General features: G+C 49.1%; 7 protein-coding genes across 18 annotated transcripts; 2 read left to right on the top strand and 5 right to left on the bottom strand.

Annotated features, from left to right (window-relative positions):
• Window positions 1-2: 2 nt before the first annotated feature.
• PPTG_13601 (AGC protein kinase) lies at window positions 3-2,773 on the top strand. Of its 3 annotated transcripts, XM_008909390.1 has the most exons (3): window positions 3-2,336; window positions 2,443-2,595; window positions 2,654-2,773. In XM_008909390.1, exons 1-2 carry the CDS (start codon window positions 145-147, stop codon window positions 2,537-2,539), a joined length of 2,289 nt encoding a protein of 762 aa, XP_008907638.1. In that variant the 5' UTR covers window positions 3-144; the 3' UTR covers window positions 2,540-2,595; window positions 2,654-2,773. The 3 variants fall into 3 exon arrangements, with proteins under 3 accessions (XP_008907638.1, XP_008907637.1, XP_008907639.1); XM_008909389.1 differs by having other exon boundaries at window positions 2,443-2,773; XM_008909391.1 differs by having other exon boundaries at window positions 3-2,595.
• On the bottom strand, window positions 2,597-5,184 carry PPTG_13600 (hypothetical protein). Of its 6 annotated transcripts, none has more exons than XM_008909384.1 (4): window positions 4,674-5,170; window positions 4,089-4,589; window positions 3,005-4,025; window positions 2,597-2,942 (listed from the first exon to the last, which is right to left on the bottom strand). In XM_008909384.1, the coding sequence occupies exons 1-4, from the start codon at window positions 5,097-5,099 to the stop codon at window positions 2,740-2,742; spliced, it is 2,151 nt and encodes a 716-aa protein (XP_008907632.1). In that variant the 5' UTR covers window positions 5,100-5,170; the 3' UTR covers window positions 2,597-2,739. The 6 variants fall into 6 exon arrangements, with proteins under 6 accessions (XP_008907632.1, XP_008907633.1, XP_008907631.1 ...); XM_008909385.1 differs by having other exon boundaries at window positions 2,597-2,939; XM_008909383.1 differs by having other exon boundaries at window positions 2,597-2,939; window positions 3,005-4,589; window positions 4,674-5,184.
• On the top strand, window positions 4,469-6,237 carry PPTG_13599 (hypothetical protein). Its single transcript, XM_008909382.1, has one exon. It carries the CDS (start codon window positions 5,353-5,355, stop codon window positions 6,130-6,132), a length of 780 nt encoding a protein of 259 aa, XP_008907630.1. The 5' UTR covers window positions 4,469-5,352; the 3' UTR covers window positions 6,133-6,237.
• PPTG_13598 (hypothetical protein) lies at window positions 6,118-11,821 on the bottom strand. Of its 4 annotated transcripts, none has more exons than XM_008909379.1 (5): window positions 11,596-11,821; window positions 11,422-11,513; window positions 9,046-11,330; window positions 6,809-8,988; window positions 6,118-6,742 (listed from the first exon to the last, which is right to left on the bottom strand). In XM_008909379.1, the coding sequence occupies exons 1-5, from the start codon at window positions 11,766-11,768 to the stop codon at window positions 6,193-6,195; spliced, it is 5,280 nt and encodes a 1,759-aa protein (XP_008907627.1). In that variant the 5' UTR covers window positions 11,769-11,821; the 3' UTR covers window positions 6,118-6,192. The 4 variants fall into 4 exon arrangements, with proteins under 4 accessions (XP_008907627.1, XP_008907629.1, XP_008907626.1 ...); XM_008909381.1 differs by having other exon boundaries at window positions 11,460-11,513; XM_008909378.1 differs by having other exon boundaries at window positions 6,809-11,330.
• Window positions 11,822-12,125: 304 nt separating this feature from the next.
• Window positions 12,126-12,860, bottom strand: PPTG_13597. Of its 2 annotated transcripts, XM_008909377.1 has the most exons (4): window positions 12,721-12,860; window positions 12,545-12,658; window positions 12,340-12,483; window positions 12,126-12,271 (listed from the first exon to the last, which is right to left on the bottom strand). In XM_008909377.1, exons 1-4 carry the CDS (start codon window positions 12,820-12,822, stop codon window positions 12,173-12,175), a joined length of 459 nt encoding a protein of 152 aa, XP_008907625.1. In that variant the 5' UTR covers window positions 12,823-12,860; the 3' UTR covers window positions 12,126-12,172. The 2 variants fall into 2 exon arrangements, with proteins under 2 accessions (XP_008907625.1, XP_008907624.1); XM_008909376.1 differs by having other exon boundaries at window positions 12,126-12,483.
• A 166-nt stretch (window positions 12,861-13,026) lies between these two features.
• On the bottom strand, window positions 13,027-13,596 carry PPTG_13596 (hypothetical protein; the record flags this gene model as incomplete). The annotated part of the gene is made up of 2 exons (XM_008909375.1): window positions 13,027-13,322; window positions 13,395-13,596. The coding sequence occupies 2 exons, from the start codon at window positions 13,594-13,596 to the stop codon at window positions 13,027-13,029; spliced, it is 498 nt and encodes a 165-aa protein (XP_008907623.1).
• A 5,287-nt stretch (window positions 13,597-18,883) lies between these two features.
• Window positions 18,884-19,411, bottom strand: PPTG_13595 (hypothetical protein; the record flags this gene model as incomplete). Its single annotated transcript, XM_008909374.1, has 1 exon — window positions 18,884-19,411. One exon carries the CDS (start codon window positions 19,409-19,411, stop codon window positions 18,884-18,886), a length of 528 nt encoding a protein of 175 aa, XP_008907622.1.
• Window positions 19,412-20,249: the final 838 nt, after the last annotated feature.

The following is a 20,249-nucleotide window of genomic DNA, read 5'->3' as shown; positions in this document are numbered from 1 at the left end:
ATTGACCATTCCCGTACATACTACGCAACCTGTCAACAAGCCCACGAAGCGCAAGAGACAGCCGGAGCGACTTCCACAACTACAAACCCGCCCCCACCCGACGACCGCAAGCGCTCGAACCTCCGACACTTTACAGTCTCTTCGATGCCCGCGGTCGACGAGTACCCGCGTGCCTCGCGCCGCCCACCGACTGACCCTCCAGCTCGCTCTCGCTCTGCTGCCGGCAGTGCCAGTGGGCGCAACCTCAGCGCCACTTTCCAGCACCAGGTCCAGGTCCGACCCGGCGCCAATAGCGCCAACAACCTACGCGCGTCGTACCATGACCCACAGTCGCACAAGAAGCGTCACAGCAACAGTAAGAAGAGCTCGCACATGCGGCACTCGCTCACGCACGTGCAGTCTGAAGTGCCGGCCTCAGGCCGATCCAGTGCATCATCGTATACGTCAAACTCGGCGTTGTCTCCGCCCCAGCGGAGCTCCAATCACGTTAACGTCCATACAACCAGCAGAGATCTGAGTCCTCAACATCAATTGCACCCCGAATACCCTGCCGCGTCCCCCGCAGGTGATGATATCCTCAAGGTGGAGATCCCCCGCTGGAAGTCGAAGCTCACGACGGACCGAGCAGACCGACTCCACATCCCTGCAGGTGCCGACAGTGCCGGTAACTCGCCTGTAGGCAGCGGAGCCGGACGATCTTCAACTTGGAACGGAAAAGACGGTCGTGGAGGACACGGAGGCTCGATGGGAGCCCTAGTACTGGGACGAGACCGGGATAATGGCAGCAAGAAGCGGTATACGGTGTTCCAAGTATACGTGCATTACCAGTCAGGTGCAGTCCGAGTCTCGGAGAAGAGATATAGCCATTTCCGCGAGCTGCACAAGACGCTGAGAAGGAAATACGCGACTGTGGGGAAGCTCTACTTCCCGCCCAAGAAATTCTTCATGTCGCTGTCACTACGCGTCATTGAACAGCGTCGTGAGGCTATTGAGACGTACATGAATTCAGTGCTGACGTTGCGTCCACGTCCAATTGAAGTCGTACAGTTCTTGACCTCTGGAAGCAGCTCATTGGAGAGCGAGGAAGAGGACGGCAACAGCACGGATGGAGCAGCTCGCGGCGTGGACATGGTTTCAGCACCTAAGCACGTGCAGTCAACGTCTACGGCACTTGCAACGTCTTCGCGGATCAGTGATAGCAACAGTGTTGCCTCGGAGGACGCTGGAGGACAATTGGTGACCATGCAGGACTTCGAGATCCTCAAAATGCTTGGAAAAGGGTCCTTCGGAAAGGTTTACATGGCAAGAGAGCGTGGAACAGATGGCAAGATCTACGCGATGAAAGTGCTGCGCAAGTCGGAGCTGGTAAAGCGCAATCAAGTGGGCCATACCATGATGGAGCGCAAGATCATGAGTTCGATCGACCACCCTTTCATTGTTGGACTCAAGTATTCGTTCCAGACAGCCAGTAAACTCGTGATGGTCTCGGATTATTGCTGCGGTGGCGAGATTTTCTTCCATTTGAAGAAATTCCGTTCCTTCTCGGAGGCCATGGTGCGCTTTTACGCCGCGGAGCTGGTGGCGGCCATTGGTCACTTGCACGAACGGGATATCATCTACCGGGACCTCAAGCCTGAGAACATTCTTCTAGACGAGACGGGCCACGTGCGACTGACGGATTTCGGTCTCTCCAAAACGGATTGCACCGACTTTACAGGCGCCAAGACTTTTTGTGGTACACCCGAGTACTTGGCACCCGAAATGCTCATAAGCCGCAAGAAGAAGACGGAGTACGGCAAGGCTATTGACTGGTGGAGTCTTGGTACGCTCATGTACGAGATGCTCACAGGCTGGCCACCTTTCTTCGACCGCAACATCGAGCAAATGTGCACCAAAATCATGAAATCTCCGCTCAAGTTCCCTGCGCACTTCGGCCTGAGCTCTGAAGTTAAGAGTCTCATCTCAGCACTATTAGAACGTGACCCGACGTACCGAATTGGCTCCCGTCCTGGTGCTGGCGTAGAGGACATTAAGAACCACGTCTTCTTCTCCAGTATCGACTGGAAGTTGCTGGAACAGCGCGGCATCAAGCCGCCTTTCAAGCCGCGTGTTCGCAGCCCAACGGATATCCAGAATTTCGACCGAGAGTTTACGAAGGAGTTGCCTGACCACGGTTTCTTGCAGCAGGACAAACGACTAGCCGTGTCGCCGAAGAACGAATTCCAAGGCTTCTCCTACACAAGGATTGAGGAGCCGGCGTCATTACCGCGTGAGTCAAGCAGCAAACGGGAGAAGCGCAGGTCAGGGCGACGATCGGAGCCGCGAATTAGTGAAGGGTACGTACGAGGAAGACATTGAAGCAGCGATGGACGTCGAAATGGTCTGCTAGGTCATCGAAGGGATCCCTGATTCTTTCTTCTTTCTTGGGTTGGGCCTTGCTAGAAACGAGCGCGAGTCGCAGTCATCAGCGGACCAGCAATACCCTGAATTCGGCCTCGTTGCCCGCGACAGCACGGACTTTGACTCTGGTTGCATCTAGAGTGCAAGGAAGCTCGGTCCAAACAGCCGATGTCCAGTACAAGGAGGAGAAAGCAGGTGGGCACCATCAAGCACATGCGATGAAAATTTTGTTTCTAATTTAGACTTGATACAGGTATCTAGCCGATCCGAGTCGAGTTTTTCGCTGGGTGACGCGAAGTACGTTGTAAGAAAATGAATGAACCTAAAGATTACATGAGATTAGCACACCAGCAATTGCTCGTTTTCATGATTGTAGCGATTTTCCTCAGGTGGCTGCGACTGGTGCTTGCGATCGCATCCATAGAAAACCGGCAGCATTTTGCGCATGGTGTGCTTGGTGTTGTGGTCCTTAAAGTTGTACACGCGCTGCCATTTACCGTCGACGTTAGCATAGCGGTGCGAGATCTCGCAAGATTGCACTGCTTTCAAGATCAAGACCACAGCGATTAGTTCCGATCCATATTGATGCAGTGTCACCACCTACCATTGCATGAAGCGCACAAGTCGTAATCGTTGCACACAGCGCAGTTGAACCGTGCTCCGGTAAAGTCTGTCTCGCCACAAGAGTCGCAGATAAAGCCCAGGTGACGGCCCTCCATGATGTAGCGCAAGGTAGCAAGTGCGTCCTCGTGACACCTGCGAAATGCACTACGCACGCGGAATTTCGGGATGTCCAACTTTTCAGCCAATTTCTCAACCTGTTCTAGCGTGGGTGGTACCAACCGATTAGGATTAAAGAGCTCACGAGCTTCGGCGTAACGCTCGGGCAGCAGATCGTACACTGGGTCCAAAACACTCCTCGGTGGCAATGCTTGGGGTTTGACACAAAAGATCAGAATATCTGCTGACTTTAGTCCTGCGTTGTCAGCTGATATGTGGTACGGTATCAATTCTGACACAACAATGGGGGCGATTTCTTCGCGGTACATTTTCAGTTGCGCACAACTCCAACCTGTATGTCGCGCAACAGCCTCGTATACTGCACTAGGCGCCAGCTTTCCATTTTCACGCTTGCCCGTGTTTTCAGGTGTTGATGCTCCAAAAACACGAACTCTACCCACGTACTCTAGGCGATTGGTAGGAGCTGGTTGCAGTATCTTCACAAAAACATATCCTTCCGGTGTTTCCATATAATCTTTTGCAGTTTCAAGTTCACAAGCGTGTAGATCCAGGGGGAGATCATTCGGCATTGAACTGCACTCAACGTAAATTCGGCAGAACGAGTAAGCGTCAATATCCACACCGTCACAGAGCAAATGTCCGAAAAGCGGTCGATCTTGCTGAGATTTGTCGCAAGTAAGCAGTTTGCGTGGTCGAAGTGCCTGCCCTGACACCACTGGCTGATTAAAACACCACACCCGCGTCTTGTTCGTAGCTGTATCTTCTTCACTGTATTGTCCAAGCACGTCGGAAAATTGGTCATGTAGTGCCACTAGCAAGTCACGTAGTGAGCAGCAAAACGGCAACTCTAGCTCGGCCACGTTTGAAAAATCCACTAGACCGAGCTGATGATGTTTTCTGAGATCATGTTCAAATACCACACGAAACGTAATGGACATGAGTCGTACCTGAGCTGATACGGTGAGTGTATCAGGCTGCGTGTGGTCCCCAGTTGAGCTAGTTAGGAAGCCTTGCTGAGGGTCTCGCAGCATATTAAGCGATCCGAGTGAGTGCACACCCCAATTATTGAGGTGTTGGTGGAACTTGTTGTCTGTCAGACACGAATGCCACTCGAGTCGACGTCTTGGATCCAGAGCATTCTGCACTTGTAGTGAGAATACGGCGCACGTGAGCCAGTCCGGAGCACGCAGCGATAAATCCGTGAGTACGAGGTACACACTGAGTACGCGGCCTTTGTACTGCGCCTCATTGGGGTTGCCATTAGGAAAAACCCAGAGGCAAAAGCGATGTGCACCGATACTGAATGTATCCGACACGACTTTTTCCACGTCTCTCATGGCTTCCACGTCCGAAAAATTGGGCACTTTGACCGATATCTCTGCTCTCTGTTCCTTGGCGTGTTTCTCCACAAAGCAGCGTCTCCAGCAGCCTCCGTAAAGTCTCACAAGCTACACAAAAGCCACAACACAACAATTCCAATATCTCAGCTTTCAGAGGTCGTAACAAACACCAAAACAATACTTCGAGCGTACATCATAGTCCGGAGCTCCCGGTAGTTGTGGCAGCAGTTGGGTTCTCAATGTCGGCCAGGTTTTGATGCAAAGTTTCCTCCAGACCTCCCGGTCGAACGTCAACGAGCGGAAGGTGTGGCATGTCGAAGCACATGCCAACAGCGAGCGACCGTCTAGCTGAGCGAGCGCAAGAGCTAGCAACTCATCGGGCAGCGTCTGAATATCGGTGGAAAACGTCTTGGGCTCAGTGTTGGCGTCGTCCATGTCCACATCGTCGTCTGGGCCGAGGCTCTCGCAGTCTGTCTCGCCAGCGGAGCCCTCGCTTGCGCGACACTGAAGTAGACGCGGATGCTGCTTGACGCGACGACTGCTCTTGTTGTTGGACAGGCTGAGACTGTCGAGCCATTGGCGCTTCTTGGGGCTGAGCGACCGCACAGACGCAACCATCGGAGCTCAGATGGGTAGGCTTCTTCCTCTGCAAACGAATGGGATCTAATATAAGGACGGATCTTCTAAGTTGGCGGCAGAAAACATGGAAAGAGTTGAAGTTGGTGCTCCTTCATGATTGCCAGATGTTGTCACTAACGAAGCCACTACTACTGGAAAAATAAGCTTACTGCGAGCAAATAGCACCATCATTTGGCACTTTAGACAACACATAAAAGTGAAAAGGAATGACTTGGGTTGTTTGTTCAAGAAGATGGCGCTGAGCCGAAATTTCCGCACGACTTACTACAAGACGCTGGGCGTGCCCGTGGTGCAACACATTGTAGATGTGGATGCCTCGTTTGCGGCGCTACTTAGCGAGAGAGCGGTGAATGTGCCGCAGCTGCTGAAATTGGCGCTGGAGTTGGGCATTGCGCCGCAATATCGCGCAAGAATATGGCTGCTGCTTGTGGGGGTCATACCGCCGTACCCAGGGATCTGGAGTTTCGCATTAAAGGAACGACGCGCCATGTTTGAGGACGTTGTGGAGGCAGCTCAAGTTCTTCAGACGAAAGATGAGACCAACGGCGACGAAGGAAGTGACGTGCATTACGATTTTCTCGAGCTTCTAGGAGATGGAGAGGAAATCGACAAAGAGACAGCGCCGCCGCCTTCGCTTCAGGAGCTGAAGAGATTGGTGCATTTGCATCGCACGTATCGGCGAGAAATTGCGGCGTGTGATGCGCCGTTACTATACGGCGTGGACGACCCGGACTTCTTGTTGAGCGTGGCGCGAGTGGTGTACGAAGTTCTGACACAAGAAGCCGAACGATTCTGGTGTTTTACAAGACTGCTGGAGCTGTTCCACGATGGATTAGAACTAGTAGATCCCGTGGTGACGCTGGATACACTATACAATGCACCGCTTGCAGATTTTGAAGGCGTATTTCTTCGTACGCTGGATGTGAAGCGGAGACGACTAACTGCGGATGGAATGTCGAGTCTGCATATGCTCAAGAGTAGTCATGATGAAGAATATGGTAGACGAAGGTGAAAAAGATCAAATAACTCGCAAATTTCACTCAAAACTAGTTGCCGTAAAAAGGAACCACACTTAATCAAAACCTTCGACGTACTCGTCCTCGCTCGCGTTCTCCTGCAGCTTCGGTTTCTTAGAGGAGGAGTCTTTGATTGAACGGCGTCTTCGCTTTGGAGCAGCCTTAGGCTTTTGATTTGCTTCCATGTCGATATCCAACTGCTTCTGGTCCTCTCGGGCCGCATACCAGGCAACCATTAACAGGTTCCAGTTCATCTGAATTGGATCGTCAGTCTGGCACAAATCATCGACCGAAGGCAGTAGGAGTTTCTTGGGAGACCGTTCTTTCGCCTCCTCTGGAGCATTTGTGGACGATGGTTTGTACGTAGCACATTTTTCGTTGTCGAGCTTGTAGTTCCGCTTGAGCGTGAACTTCAGACGAAGCATCAGCGCAATCGCGAAAGAAATTCGTGCGTTGTTAGCCTGCGATGTCAGCATAGAGTCGGCTACCGGGCGCAATCGATATTCATCGATCTTTATCCTCGAGGGGTCTGCTTCATCATCATCAAGTAGTATTTGTGGCACACCCGCTTCGGCAAAGGATTTCTTGAGATCGTCCAACACGGGGCTAAGCCAAGAAGAAAACTGTCAGCAAACCAAAATACAAGGGATGTCACGAATGATAAATACGTACCCGAGTCGAAGGCTTACGTAGCGGTTGATCGAATAAATAATGTACAGCGGCTCGTCCTCCACTTCGTAGGGCAGCGTTGAAATGATTTGTGCTAGATAGCACAGATATTTCAGGCTGGTCGTGAAGGTCTTGCTGTTAGTGGCAAGCGGTTTGCTCTTCAGTGGTTGCAGTACACTCCCCTGGTCGGTAAACTGATTCATTAGTGCCCGAAGAAATCCATGCGATTTTGCTGAGCTGACGCAATTCGCGTACAGTCGTCCAAAGAGGCAATAAGCCTTCTCGTTCTCGTCGATTCCGAGCGCTGTGGCATCGCCATACACACTTAGCTGAAACGAGTACGAGGCCTGGACCCCTTTAACCAATTGCGTATGGAACTGGGTCCTGAATCTGCCGTACAACGCCAACAACAGAGAGAATGCCGCATCCCGAACATCCGGGACGCGATCAGTCTCAAGTGCCACCACGTTCGGAATGCACGGAAACGGATTCGCCAAGCCTTGCGTAAGTAATGCGTCAATGCATGCGATGGCCTCTTTGCGAATCTGTGGCACCTTCTGTAGTGATAGCTGCAAGATGTTTCCCAGCTCTGCCTGCATGACATTGCCGATTAAAGAGGCGTCAGCTTCTTGATCTCCTTGAACTTGTTGCTCCTTGCTCTTTGATTGATTCATCGTTCGAGTCGCCACGCCTTTGTCCAACCGTTGTTCTTCGGAAAGCAATAGCTCCTTCATACTAACAAGACATTGCAACTTCGCCTTTCGAGTATTTGCCGTCAAGAGATAGTTTAACAAGCCATCTTGCTGTGCCCGGAGAAACAAGCGCGGCCGGATGGGAAATAGGAATCCCATTCCTTGAACAGCTTTTGCCGCGCATGTATCGTTCCCTGGCATTCGGGCAAATTGAGCATACAGCTCATAGAGAGATTCTGTAATAGTTCCAATCGTGACCACCTTCGCTTCTTTTGCAAGTGCTGGGCAATTATCAATGTCCGTCGAACCAGCTATTTTCCCGGCGACAAACAATGCCCGCTGAAGCACAACATTGTCTTGATCCGACAAATCGGTGAGCGACGTTCTCTGTTTGTACTTGTGTATGTAGAACAAAAACTTCTCCAGCAGGCCGAGCAATAATACCGGCACCTTTTTCGTCGCTGTCGAAAGCGTTGCGAGACATTGGATACTTGGACCAACAACACTTGGGGAAGAGCTTAGCACTAGAAGCCTCAAATCATTTTCTAATCTCGTAGCAAAAGTCTGCGGCACTCGCTTGACGCCCAAGATGTTTTTTATCATCGATACCGATAAACTTTGGATCTTGAGATCCTTTTCTTTCAGGTATACGCGAATTGTTTCGAGGTGGCGAGCCAAAAGCTGGGGCTTCGCTTCGCAAAAAGCAGATAGAGCAGTCATGCAAGCCACAAACTGCTCGTGCGCTTGCTCTATCGAAACGCCCTTGAGAAGTTTGCCTTCTTGTAAACCCATTAGACACTCCACCAGACGATCAACGATCGTGCCTGAGCGATCTTCAGCGATTGCAACTTGAGAATATCGATCTTTTGTCGAGTGTGCCCCCATTTTTCGATTGCGTTCTCCCAACAGTCTTTTAAGCAGTTCCGCAAACCAGCCTAGGTTTGGAACACCGTGAATGACCTCAACAATGGTTGCAACAATTTCAGAACTGGTGTCCAGCTTCGAGTCGTTGCTCTTTACTAAAGTGGATGGAGTAACGGTAGGAGTTCGATACGAAGACCACGCTTCTTCCACCGAGTTGGCGACGCTACCATCTTCGGAAACAAACTTGGCGCTTTCCTCTGTCGTGGCATCATCCTTTTCATGGATTCTGGCTGGAGCAGCGGTCCAACCAGGTGGCAGAGCGTTTTCATCACCAAATACACCAAACGGGTGCGAGAGTCTGGAGGATGTAAGTTCGCTACCAAACCAAACTTCTTGAAACGTATCAATGATGAAATTCTTGACAGCTTGATCTTCAGCCGCATGTCCAACTCGTTCCACCAGACATCGCATGCAAGCACTTTTACGGCGAAGCTCTTTTTCAGTAATTGTCTTGCCAGACGGATCTTGCATGGAAATCGCTATTTTGAAGATCCTACACACGCTTGTTCGAACTTTGATGCCTTTGTCGCGCATTCTTTCAGCAAGCACGTCAAAATACTTGTCAAACTGGATACAAGAAATAGTGATTAGCTTAGAACGAGTTGAAAACGATAATTGTCGTACCAAGAGGGGCTGTAACAGGACGTAAGTCCCAATTAAATTGACAGCTGCTTCACGAACTGAAGGTTTTTCATCCGAGCAACATCTCTCAACGGCTAGCTGCACTCCAGCTTCTGCCATAAGCATTGGATCGACGTCGACAATTACTCTCAGACATTTCATAACTCGTGCTCTAAGACTCGGCATTCCTTTCGAGAGCAGAGCCATAATGTGAGCTAGTAATTTGTCGAACAGACCACAGAATCCACGTTTCACAGCAAGTTGTAAACTGGATTTCAGCGCTAACTCGATCGTGGGGGGAGCCACTTTAAATGTCGAGTTCACACCTCCCTTGGACGCTCCCCACAACGACTCCCACAAATTCCTTTCGCGTTGTACAAAAGCTGAATCAGCTCCACTCCGATGAGCTTCTGATTCCGAGATGAATTTCAAGATAAGCACCTTCTTCGAATCGTCGTGACCAAATTTTTGCCGTTGGAGGTGCATCACAACAATGTGTTTCAGCGTAATCTCGTCAAACAACTTGTCGCAAGAGTTTAGCAGTGCTCCTTTGGAGCGTTTTCCCTTGGAATCTAGGACTGCACGTAAGTTATTTGTATGCTCTTCAATGATGGCAATAGAGCCACTATCATCCTTCACGGCATTTCGACCAACCTCGCGCTGATACCGTTTAATGGAGGCACATATTTTTCCAACCAGGTTCAACGCTGCCAAGCTCCGATGAGAATCCGGATTTTTCACGTCTGCAGCGATATTTGCGTGTAGGATGCTTGCCAGCGAGGAGCTCAACACCTCCAATAAGTCTTCTGCTCCTGCCCATTCAGGGCGTACAAACATTAGGAGGAGGTCTTCAGTAAAGTTGTCTAGTACCACGCGATTATCACGTTCTTCGGTTTTCTTCCAGCATGCTTTTAGCAGCATCCGCATGAATGACCTGGCACTGTTTCGTGCATCGTCCAATGTTGTTCTAACCACATCACCCCTGTGTTGAGACTTTTCTTCAGCGACAGTATCCGAAGTTGACGATACTTCAGTCACATCTTGATGCACGTCCATCTCAGTTTCCATCGCTCCACGGTTCCCAGCAGCAGCAGCACAAGACTGAATTATCGACACCACTAATGTTGATATACGCTGCACCGTGTCGTTGGAATTCAATAACTTTACCGTCCTAAGCGTGCGTTTGGTAGTAGGAAGCTTCACCATGATCTCCACAATATCTCCAAGTAATGACTCACGATGAGGCTTGTACTGAAAGAATATACCCCGCAAGATGCCTAATGCGCTTTGCTGTAATGACGTGGCAAACGAACTGTAATCTAAAGCAAAGAGTTCCACCATCGACGAAGACAATCGGAGTATCCATCGATCCGCGAGCTTTACACTTAAAACAAGCGTAGCAAGCTGGTCCATAAACTCACACGCAACATGAGAAACTCGCTCGACGGCCCTGCGAGCGTATTTGTTCGCACGCAGATTTACTCGAGTGGAACCACGACTTTTGCGGCCAGTTGATTGTCTTCCATCGTTTTCTTTTGCTACTGGTGCAGATGCAGTCGTCACAAATGACGTGTCAATGCATGGAAGCAGTAGGCACCGTATAGTGTGATGCAGGAGCTGAAAGCAGTTCTCAATAGTCTCCTCTGATAGAATTCGTCTGTCAATCTGAGGAGTTGCCATCACGATCAGCTCACAAACTGCTACATCAAGCGATGCTAAGAGCTTCTGAACCAGTTGCTCATCAATCTGCGCTTCTCCTTTTGCTTTTTTGGGCGATAGTTCAGCGCCCAACACATCCACGGCTAGGCCCTGTCGCACCTGTGTATCGAATGTGCGCATCAGCGAGATCAGCAATTCTGGCTCCAGCTTGTTAATCCAGTTGTTTTTTGTCATGGCTTTCAGCGACTGCCGCAATATCTTCACTTCCTCGGGCTGAAACACATCTGCATCATTCGGTTCAAGATCAATCGCTTGCTGTCGATCTACCGCCAATTCAACCAATCTCTCCAGCAACTCGGCATACTTCTCAATGCTGTCCGCAGTGGTCTCAGCCTGGGTGAAAACCATTGGCAGCTCTTCATCGTCTTCCATCTCCGGGTTTTCACCTAGCTCCACACTCAGCTCATACAAACCAACGTGCAGTTCACTAGATTCTTCGTCTGTCAAGCCATCACGACCCACACCGCTATTGAGTGATCGTTTCTTTCGCGGTCTCCTGCTGTCTGATTCCCTCCGCTGTTCCGAAATTCGCTTTAACCTGCTCCTAGGAGATGACATCGTCCCAGCAGCTAAACCGCATCCAACCATCAAACGAAATGTTAAATTACCGAAGTAGATAATAGAGATCCCAGTACTACACAGTGCGGGCTCTCTACGAACCATTAAAGCATCCTGTCTGCACAACCGCCTGAGCCCACCTGGGGAGTGAGTTTAACACGTCGGCTGCTATCTCCGTCGTCTCAGCTAACGGGCTGTAGCCACATTAAGCAGAACAACCAACATTAGCAAATAAACGTTAAGTATAAGATAGGTTTTATTGTAACTTGGTCGTACCCGAATGCGTTGGTGGTTGAAGAGCGAATGAGCGTCGCCAACCGCTGCGGGTTGAAAGGCTCGTCACCTGCCACTGGATTGGAGGTGACTGGATGTAGCGACTCAGGTGCATCCGCTGCAGCAGCATCTTCTGGCTCCACGTAGAGTGGGAAGAGGAACTGCCCGCCCCGCATTCTGCCTCTGCACTTAGTTGCGGATGCGGAATGAGAGTGATTGTTTCCTTTGTCGCGGCAATTTCAAAGTTATGTTGCATTAATGTTGCAGCAGCGCTTGAGTTGCTGCAAGAACTAACCGGTGGATGGAATTTGACCACTTCAACTTGACTTGATGGAAGTGGCCCGTATCAATACATAACAGTAGATAATAGAGATACCAGTACGGGCTCTCTACGAACCATTAAAGCATCCTGTCTGCACAACCGCCTGAGCCCACCTGGGGAGTGAGTTTAACACGACGGCTGCTATCTCCGCCGTCTCAGCTAACGGGCTGTAGCCTCATTAAGCAGAACAACCAGCATTAGCAAATAAACGTTAAGTATAAGACTGATGTGTAAATGAAAGTATTTTATAGTGCCTGCCTACGCGACCTTCGGACGCATTCTACTCGGTATCATATGCTTCTTTCTCCTTCCTGACCTGAGAGCTCCCGACCTGAAGATTGCAAACAAGATGCGAAGCTAATCGAGAGCTCAAACGCAGAAGTCAGCGCTACGTTGCAGCTATTGACAGGATAGTTAGAGCTCACCGTGTTCCAGACCCAGATGCAGTGCAGCATCAGCTTGGTCGTCGGCAAAGGAATAACTTCGTTACCTCTTGCAAGACGGATAATCGGGATGATAATGTCGCCGTAGAAGACTATGGCGGACACAAACAACATCAAGCGGACAAACTGTTCCACGTCAGCTTTTCGGTCAATTGACACTCAGATTATACAGCTCAAATTCACTTACCAGCCCAGTGCTGCGAAAGTATACCAACAGTGTTGCCCCTGCTGCTGCCAGTCGCACTGCCTCCGGCTTATCATAGTCCAATGCGCAAGTTACACCGAGCACCACCACCACAGCCTGCAGACAAGCGTGTCAACCGTAGTCCTGGGTAAAGAGACAGGAGGAGACTAGAGCGCTACCAGCTGGGTGTAGATAGCAATGTCCGCGCCTCGCGAGCGACCGGCAGTCGATGCCGGTCCCCAGAGAGTGCGATCTAGTTCATTGTGGTGCAGCACCACCATCGATCGATTTGGGGCAGATTTGCTCTATTGAAACTCTCTATAAGAACACAAAACTTCTTTACAAGAGACATTGAGATTATCATGAATTATTTGTTAGTTGTTGCTGGATTAGCTTTGAGCCACGCAAATTGAAAACTGTAGTCGGCACCTGAATGTGGAATTGACCATAACATCAAACTCAACACATACAAATGACTCAACGAGTTACGTATGCGTACCGAAATGCACAAGTGATGACTGCACAACGTAAACCACCCACAGCACCAGTTTGGACTGTACCATTTTCCATTGAGTTCGGAGTACAAACGCCAGTTGATTCGCAGGCGAGAACCCCACCGTTCTTCGCAGAAACAAAATGAGCACAACGAGTGATATGAACTCAAGAAAACTGTACAAAAGCACGTTCGATAGTGTGCTTTGAAGCTTGTCGGCATCCATGTGGGCAAGCTGGGTGTAGTATATGCGATTTGGAAAATACGACATCGCCACAACGTAGATGGCTGTGACACATTTCACCAACAGTTAGATGATCACAATTTCAGCTTATCGCAAGGCTAACGTAATGTGCTCACAGTAGACAATTGGTACAACCACCTCGATATACTCGACGAGGATCGTAAATTCCGTGAGACGCAACAGATTTAACACCTTTCTCGCGTATAACCTCTCCATGAAGATCAAATTGTCTTGAGTTTGTGTGCCTGAAGAAGATTTGTAACAGTTGCTGGTTCCGTGGTAAGGTTCGGGTGCTCGAGACTCCGGTGACTTCTCCATTTTCGCTGGTAAAGTAGGACCGTGAGTTGGGTATATCTTTTTTATTCGAAAGAACGGCTTGATCTGAAGTGTTGGTCCTATTCTCGTTGAAAGTCGACGCAATTTGAGGTTCTTCGAGGCAAATGAACGGCGAATTACAATACTGCACGCACGAGCCAGCGCGTTTCTGGTATCGTGTATATTTCTATGAACAACAGCTTTGAGAACACTGATGTGATTCTCAATCCTCTTGAGCTCCTGTACAAGCTGCATCACTTCACGAAACGAACTCGCCATTCGTATAAAGTCTACAATTATTATGACCATGACCGTGAGTTTTGAAGTTGAGTTTTGCATAGAGAAGGATACGAAAAGTGCGTTGAATACATCGACGTTGAAGACTACAATTTCAGGCTGCATGTCTGTATTGGATCGAATATAGTAGCTAATCCCATTCTTGATCGCCAGTTTGATAATCAACAAGACCAGTGAAAACCAAGCTTGCTCGACTGACGATAGTGTCGTAAACACGTAAATGTAAAATGGGTATATCACGATCATTGACATTTGAACCACAAACATTTTCAGTCCATTAACAATCTGTGTCTGCACTGCACTATTGCCACGAACGTGATGCCTCCAGCTTATTGCGAAAGATCCCAAAAGTAATACTATCCAGGTGGGAGCACCGGTAACCATCAGGAATGGAACCGGAAAGCCGATTACAAGAGACATCGTGTAAGCACCCGTAATAACACCGCAGCTGACAAATAATGTAATACCAAGTCGGTGTGCTCGAGACATGGGCAATACGGGTAGCATTTCACAAAACTGTACGACAAATGACAGCGTATAAAGCCATATTATCAAGTAAGACCGAAGCCAGAAAACAATATTGGAGTTGGTACCAGCTTCTGGTGGATTCAAGGGAGCGACATCTGCGAGGATGATCGCAAACAGGCACGGTAGCGGCGTCAGCAGAACAAGCGTCAATAATTCCGTAGAAGTAACACTGTTGCTGTACTTTTGAAGAGCAATGAGCCGTTCAGCGGAGTAATGACCACGCTGCTCAACTCGTAGGGAGTTTCCTGTGCGAATCACCTTCGTGAACCAAGTGGTTGATGTTCGAGTCGTCATCGTGGTAGTGTTCAAGAAAACCCGAGTGAGATATCTTCTTGTAAGCGTTGACAACAATCCGCAGCGTACTAACCATATAGACAGAAGCGCCAAAACGGGTCCTGGTGAAAGGTTGAAAATAGCATCGATATTAATACATTTTCCTAGTTGGTGGGACCAGGGTTTGGCAGTAACATTAAAATAGTAGCGATATTACTACTATCGTTAATACAAGTACTGTAGTAGAATGGTAACCCTTACAAATATGGCCTAATAGCACTAGTAGTAAAGTAGTAGAAAAAATTGTGATAATATTACTACTCAAACTACTACATTGATATCGAACTTCAACAAGCGCGAAATCTTCTAAGGGTGCGCAATTTGTGGCTCTCGTGGCTCCCCCAGATTTCATGGTACACTTCGATCAGTTTGGGATATTCGCGGAAGACGAGAGAAGAAGCCAATGAAGTGTGCTAAGGTCGATTGTGAATGGGGAGAGGTCCTTCAAACTGATCCATGCAGCGTGTGCGGACGTCAAGTGCACCACATATGTAGCAACGACATCTACGATGGTGGCGAGCTCTCAAAACGGTGAGAGCATTACAAGTAAATCAATTGGATAGATCTAACAGCATAGGCGTGTAGGTTTTGCAGTCGACAGTGTGTTCGGAAATTCTTCTCTACTGACAGTGACTCGCAGGAGTTTACACCAAGTAGCACCTCGGATATATCACGATCTAGCCAAGATGCAGTGATAGACCTATCACAAGCCGAGCCTGACAACGGAGCCGAGATAGCTACAGATATCCCTATCCACGCCCGCCCTAAGAACGCAACAAACTGGATCTGGGACTACGTGCATCGCCTCGAGGAGACGGTCATGCACAATGGGACAGAGTACACACATATATGCCTCCTTTGTTTGCAGCAAAATGAGTGGAAGGATCTTTTTGCCGAGCAAGACACACGTCCAACGCAAAGGACCATCTAGTGTCAATACACAGCGAGCACGAATGGGCTATAAAGGAACAGGAGCACCGATCCAACAGAACAAAACGATTGGAGGTCAAGGTGAGCCCAAAAGAGGAAGCAAAACGCTCTGCGGAGCCGGACGATCATGCCCAGCAACCTGACAAGCGTCAGAAGAAGTTAAGTTGGGAGGCTCCAGTTTCCAAAGATAAGGTATCGGGTCACATTGTGAGATGGTTGATTCACGACGGACTGCCGCGGAACTTGACTACAACGCCGGCATTTAAGGAATTCCTTGCTGGTGTTACAGGAAAGTCGGATGTGACGATTCCGCCCCACAGGACGTACAACGCCATTTTGGACAATCACTACTCTACGTTCAAGAAGAACGTCGCTGCGCTGATCTCAGAAGAGTTCAAGGAGGTATTTCAAACCCCTTTCATGAATGTGGAGCACGACCTTTGGACGAACGCTGCCAAGAGTTGTGTTGTGGGGGCTTCGTGTAGCTTCATTGACCATACCTGGCGGCCGAGGCATCTAGCCATGCTTGCCCAAGTGAAAAATGACGGGCACACATCGGAAGAGGTAGCCGCTGTACTGGATAAGGAGCTGAAAGTTCGATATGGCTTGGATGTGGACAAGATGGCTCGCTTCACGGTTTCGGATACAGCGTCCACTGCTCGAAAAGTATCGAGGCAATTCGATTCTACATTACAGACGGACTGCACGATGCACGCACTAAATCTATGTATTGGTTACGGTATTGGACTCAAAGAAAATGTACGAAACGACTACGTGCTCGACCCGAAGAGCCAAACGTTTGTCAAGAAGCGGGTAGTGGTGACGATGGGTGGCGCTTTTCCTGAAGGTAGTGCTTTAATCCAAAAATTACGCGCCTTAAACAACTTCTTCGTTTCTAGTAGATCATCGGAACGGATCGACCGTCTCAAACAAGATCAACAGTTCCACAAACTACCTGTGTTGGCTGCGTTGGTTGACGTCGACGTTCGGGTTGCATCCACAATCAAGGTGTTTCGCCGTTCGATTATCAATTATCCCGCATTTCAAGCGTTCTTCCAAAATACACCGTCGGGTGACGCGGGTGTGTTCAACTGTATAACGCGAGCCGAGTGGGAGCTCCCCCCCCCAGCTGTTCAATTGGAGGCAGTACTGTATCGTGTGGCTGAGCTAGCGCTTGTGGAGTCTCAATCGGCAACCGTTCTATCCTCGACGATGTTCGTGCTTTTACGTGTTGCTTCTACCAGAATGAACTCTTACAAGTTCTCGGCCTGCGCCCTTGACGGTGCTCGCGACATGGATTCGAACGAAAACAATTTCCCGCGTGTTGAAATCAAGTTGACGGATTTGTCCGAGTTGGCTCAACGTTGCATAAAGCGCACCCTTCATCAAATTCTTGAACGACTTGAGAAACCATCCACAACGATGGCTATGTCACTAACGTTAGACCCTCGTACACGACCGTCTGCCAAAAATTTCTCCGAGTTCCAAATGTTACGGATACGGCGGCCGACAATATCCTGGATGAGGCAAAAGCACTTATGCGTGTCGAGCACCGCGTGTTCTACAAGGCGCTCAATACTAACGTACTCCAGCAAGTTGAAGGCAGTGTTGCTCAACCGTCCAGTTCACCTCCAGGCGATGGAGACAGCAGCTCCGACACTGAAGCCGAATTACTATACGGTGAAGAAGTTTCACAGCCTATCGAAGACAGCAACGCTGAGACTTTCATGAATGCGAGAGCGGATGAATTACTGGAAGAGTGGCTAAGCCTTAGAGTGGACTGGGCAGATGTCGTTAGAACGCAGTATCCGGATGAAGAAGAGAGCAAGAAGATACTGTCGAAGGTAATTGTGCGTAGCAAAAAGCACAACGCTCGTGTTTGGAACGTTGAAGAGTTGTGTGGGAGAATCGATATCTGCCGTTGGTTCAATGAGGTTGGACAAGCGAAATACCCGTCTATCGCAAAACTTGCATGCGTCTGGCTGGGGTGGGGTTGTTCCACAGCGTTCCAGAAACGAGTCTTCTCTACGGGTTACTTCGTAATGAGTAAGTTGCGAACCAAGACGGACAATGAACGAGCTCAGCAACAGTTGATTTTGCGCCATAATCGAAAGGAGATTCGGCGAATTGAGGAGAGCACGCGGAAGGTTTAGTAAGTGTGGTCCTTGTATCAATGGATTTCAACAATTCCTAGTTTATTTGGTGTCTAAGCGTTCAAGAACTTATCGTACTTAGAAGAGTGGAATAGTACCAATATTATTTCTATAGTATTACTATAGTAGTCAAAACTCTCTAATGTTACTACTACTGTAGCATTGTACAATTATGATGTTCAGGTAGTAACAGTAATAATACTACTACCCAAAATCGCAACTACTGCCAAACCCTGGGTGGGACACATGTAATATGTGGTCCACATGTAATATCCAGGTCTGGAGATTTTCTCGTCTCCACGATTACTAGGGCTCCATGCGACCTAAACCTAAAATTTCGCTCCTCAAGAGCTCCAACATGTTGATTGCTGCGTTCACGTCGCGGTCTGTGACGGGGTCACACAGCACCTTGCGCTGAGGAAGTAGGCTTCCAAGAGTATACAAACTCTAAATGAACGACAGTTCACGTGTCCCTGGTCTGAGTGGACGAAGTACTCAAAAAAAGGTACGTTTAAGACTGATTGTATTTATAGGTAAGCTTAGCTTGGTTTCTAATACAAACTATAAGTCACTTATAGTAAAGCTATGTAGATATGCAATAATTGGCTCCTAGAGCCTCTGGTACCATGTACCAGGAATTACAAGAGTGGCAGGTCACTTTTTATGTAAGTTGGGTATATTGGGGTTCGTACCCCGTTACACGGTCCCAGTAGCAAGCCCCGCAGCCCTCGTGGTCGCAGCGGAGCACACCGTAACATTTCTACTCCTTGATATGTACTTATGGTCGATTGAGTATCAAAACCGTACCCTTACGCTTCTTTCGCTTCGTGAGCTTGGTTTCGACGAGATATTGAACAGACGAATGCGTCTGATGGCAACTCCTTGTCCTTCTTGAGCTTATTATCCTTGGCTGTACCAATCGACTTCCTTCTTTGCGGCCGCGGTGAAGTATTGTTGCCGTCTATCCTAGTAGTGGCAACATCCGTCGCAGTCTAAGCTCCACCACCTTCGACAACATAGTGGCCACTATTTTCGAAGATGGACCATACCTAAGTACCCTGAGAAGCCGACGTATTCTTAAAATAGATTGGAATTAGACCAACTAGCGCTAAAACCTGTTTAAAATAGCCAATCGCAATAGCAAAGCCTGTGTGGTAAACAGATACCACACTTCTTGAAAAACCAGCTGGCTTTTCAATAAACTTGAACTTGGATAGGTCCTTTGTGCCATTGCTCTCCATGTTACTATCGCCATCAGCTTCAACACTTGGAGTCCACATCTTGATGTCTCGATTGGAGCCCGATACCATCAGTGCGTGAGTCGGATGGGCTGCGAGTGCAAGTACTGGATGGTCGTGTCCGGTCAAGACAGAAGTTACATCCTGTGAGCCCACATTCCACATCAAAATACGGTTGTCCTCCGATCCACAGGCCACAATTGACTGCTTGTTCCATTGCTTCTCCAGGAAGGCGCACTGCATGCTGAACTTGCCTGTACGTGCATAAACAGATATCGCACATGTAGTCCCAGAGACGCACCATTCCCTCGAGAGTCGAGCTGAGCGCATATCGTCCATTCGGGGTAACCTCGCAAAGCCCACAGGCGCTGCCGGCTCCGTAATGATTGTACGCAGTTACGGACTAGAAGCCACATCCCATAGCGTAACGGCGCCGACAGCGGCCGACACCGCGCTCACGCACTTTTATTGGTAGGAAAAAATGCACATCTGGTTCGGTGCCCTGGTGGGACTGCAATCAGCGGAGCTGTTGATAATCAAGTTGATTGTCGTCACACATTGCCAACGCGCTACTTTACGTAACTGTCTAGGCACTAACAAGGCATCGCGAATTTCTCGTAGTTTCATGCACATCAACTGCAACTACTAAAGTAATGGACAGCATTTATTCAATGATTTTAGCTAGTTGCTTTCCTTCTCACTTTCGCTTTTGTATTCACACAGGCCGGCGTTCTGCTAGCTACCACTCTGCGGGAAAGTGTCAGTACAAATCGTAAGTTGGGTGCCTCCGGTGCGTGTTTCTCTCCACTTCCAGCGTTCTGCTAGAAAACCATGGACAGGGATGCAATCCAACGTTGAGACTACACGGCGGACAATGGGCGGCCCAATGTGCCAAAGACAGAGCGGAACAAGCGACAAGTACACCCTCTGAGGGTTGTACTCAGTAAATAATGCCGTTCAAAACCGCGATTTCTGTCAGTCAGCGAGGTGGCTCCCATCGTGGACCGTCTAACCAAGGCTACAGTGAGGCAGGGACGTGATGCCCATGGCAACGTCAAATACGGCGGCTACTCGACTACTGCGCTGCACGAAGCACTTCGCGCCAAGGGCTACCAGCTTAGGTGTTTAAACAACACTAGTACATTTAGCTGTAGTGCTAAGAAGCGATTTAGAAAGG

This window comes from Phytophthora parasitica, assembly GCF_000247585.1.
Source record: "Phytophthora parasitica INRA-310 unplaced genomic scaffold supercont2.33, whole genome shotgun sequence".
Taxonomy (NCBI): Eukaryota; Oomycota; class Peronosporomycetes; order Peronosporales; family Peronosporaceae; genus Phytophthora; species Phytophthora nicotianae.
The sequence above is the reverse complement of the archived record's forward strand: the minus strand, read 5'-3'. Positions and strand labels throughout refer to the sequence as shown.

Excerpts from the sequence above, each read along its gene's own strand:
- PPTG_13601 (XM_008909390.1), top strand. The coding sequence starts at position 145 with ATGCCCGCGGTCGACGAGTACCCGCGTGCCTCGCGCCGCCCACCGACT. Across the intron at positions 2,337-2,442 it reads GAGCCGCGAATTAGTGAAGG|AAACGAGCGCGAGTCGCAGT; the intron begins GTACGTACGAGG and ends GGGCCTTGCTAG.
- PPTG_13600 (XM_008909383.1), bottom strand. The coding sequence starts at position 5,099 with ATGGTTGCGTCTGTGCGGTCGCTCAGCCCCAAGAAGCGCCAATGGCTC. Across the intron at positions 4,590-4,673 it reads CGGGAGCTCCGGACTATGAT|CTTGTGAGACTTTACGGAGG; the intron begins GTACGCTCGAAG and ends GCTTTTGTGTAG. Across the intron at positions 2,940-3,004 it reads CTTGTGCGCTTCATGCAATG|TGCAATCTTGCGAGATCTCG; the intron begins GTAGGTGGTGAC and ends TCTTGAAAGCAG.
- PPTG_13599 (XM_008909382.1), top strand. The coding sequence starts at position 5,353 with ATGGCGCTGAGCCGAAATTTCCGCACGACTTACTACAAGACGCTGGGC.
- PPTG_13598 (XM_008909378.1), bottom strand. The coding sequence starts at position 11,768 with ATGCGGGGCGGGCAGTTCCTCTTCCCACTCTACGTGGAGCCAGAAGAT. Across the intron at positions 11,331-11,421 it reads GCAGACAGGATGCTTTAATG|CTGCTGGGACGATGTCATCT; the intron begins GTTCGTAGAGAG and ends GATGCGGTTTAG. Across the intron at positions 6,743-6,808 it reads TACGTAAGCCTTCGACTCGG|CCCCGTGTTGGACGATCTCA; the intron begins GTACGTATTTAT and ends TTCTTGGCTTAG.
- PPTG_13597 (XM_008909376.1), bottom strand. The coding sequence starts at position 12,822 with ATGGTGGTGCTGCACCACAATGAACTAGATCGCACTCTCTGGGGACCG. Across the intron at positions 12,659-12,720 it reads TTGCTATCTACACCCAGCTG|GCTGTGGTGGTGGTGCTCGG; the intron begins GTAGCGCTCTAG and ends GCTTGTCTGCAG. Across the intron at positions 12,484-12,544 it reads ACTTTCGCAGCACTGGGCTG|TTTGTCCGCTTGATGTTGTT; the intron begins GTAAGTGAATTT and ends GACGTGGAACAG.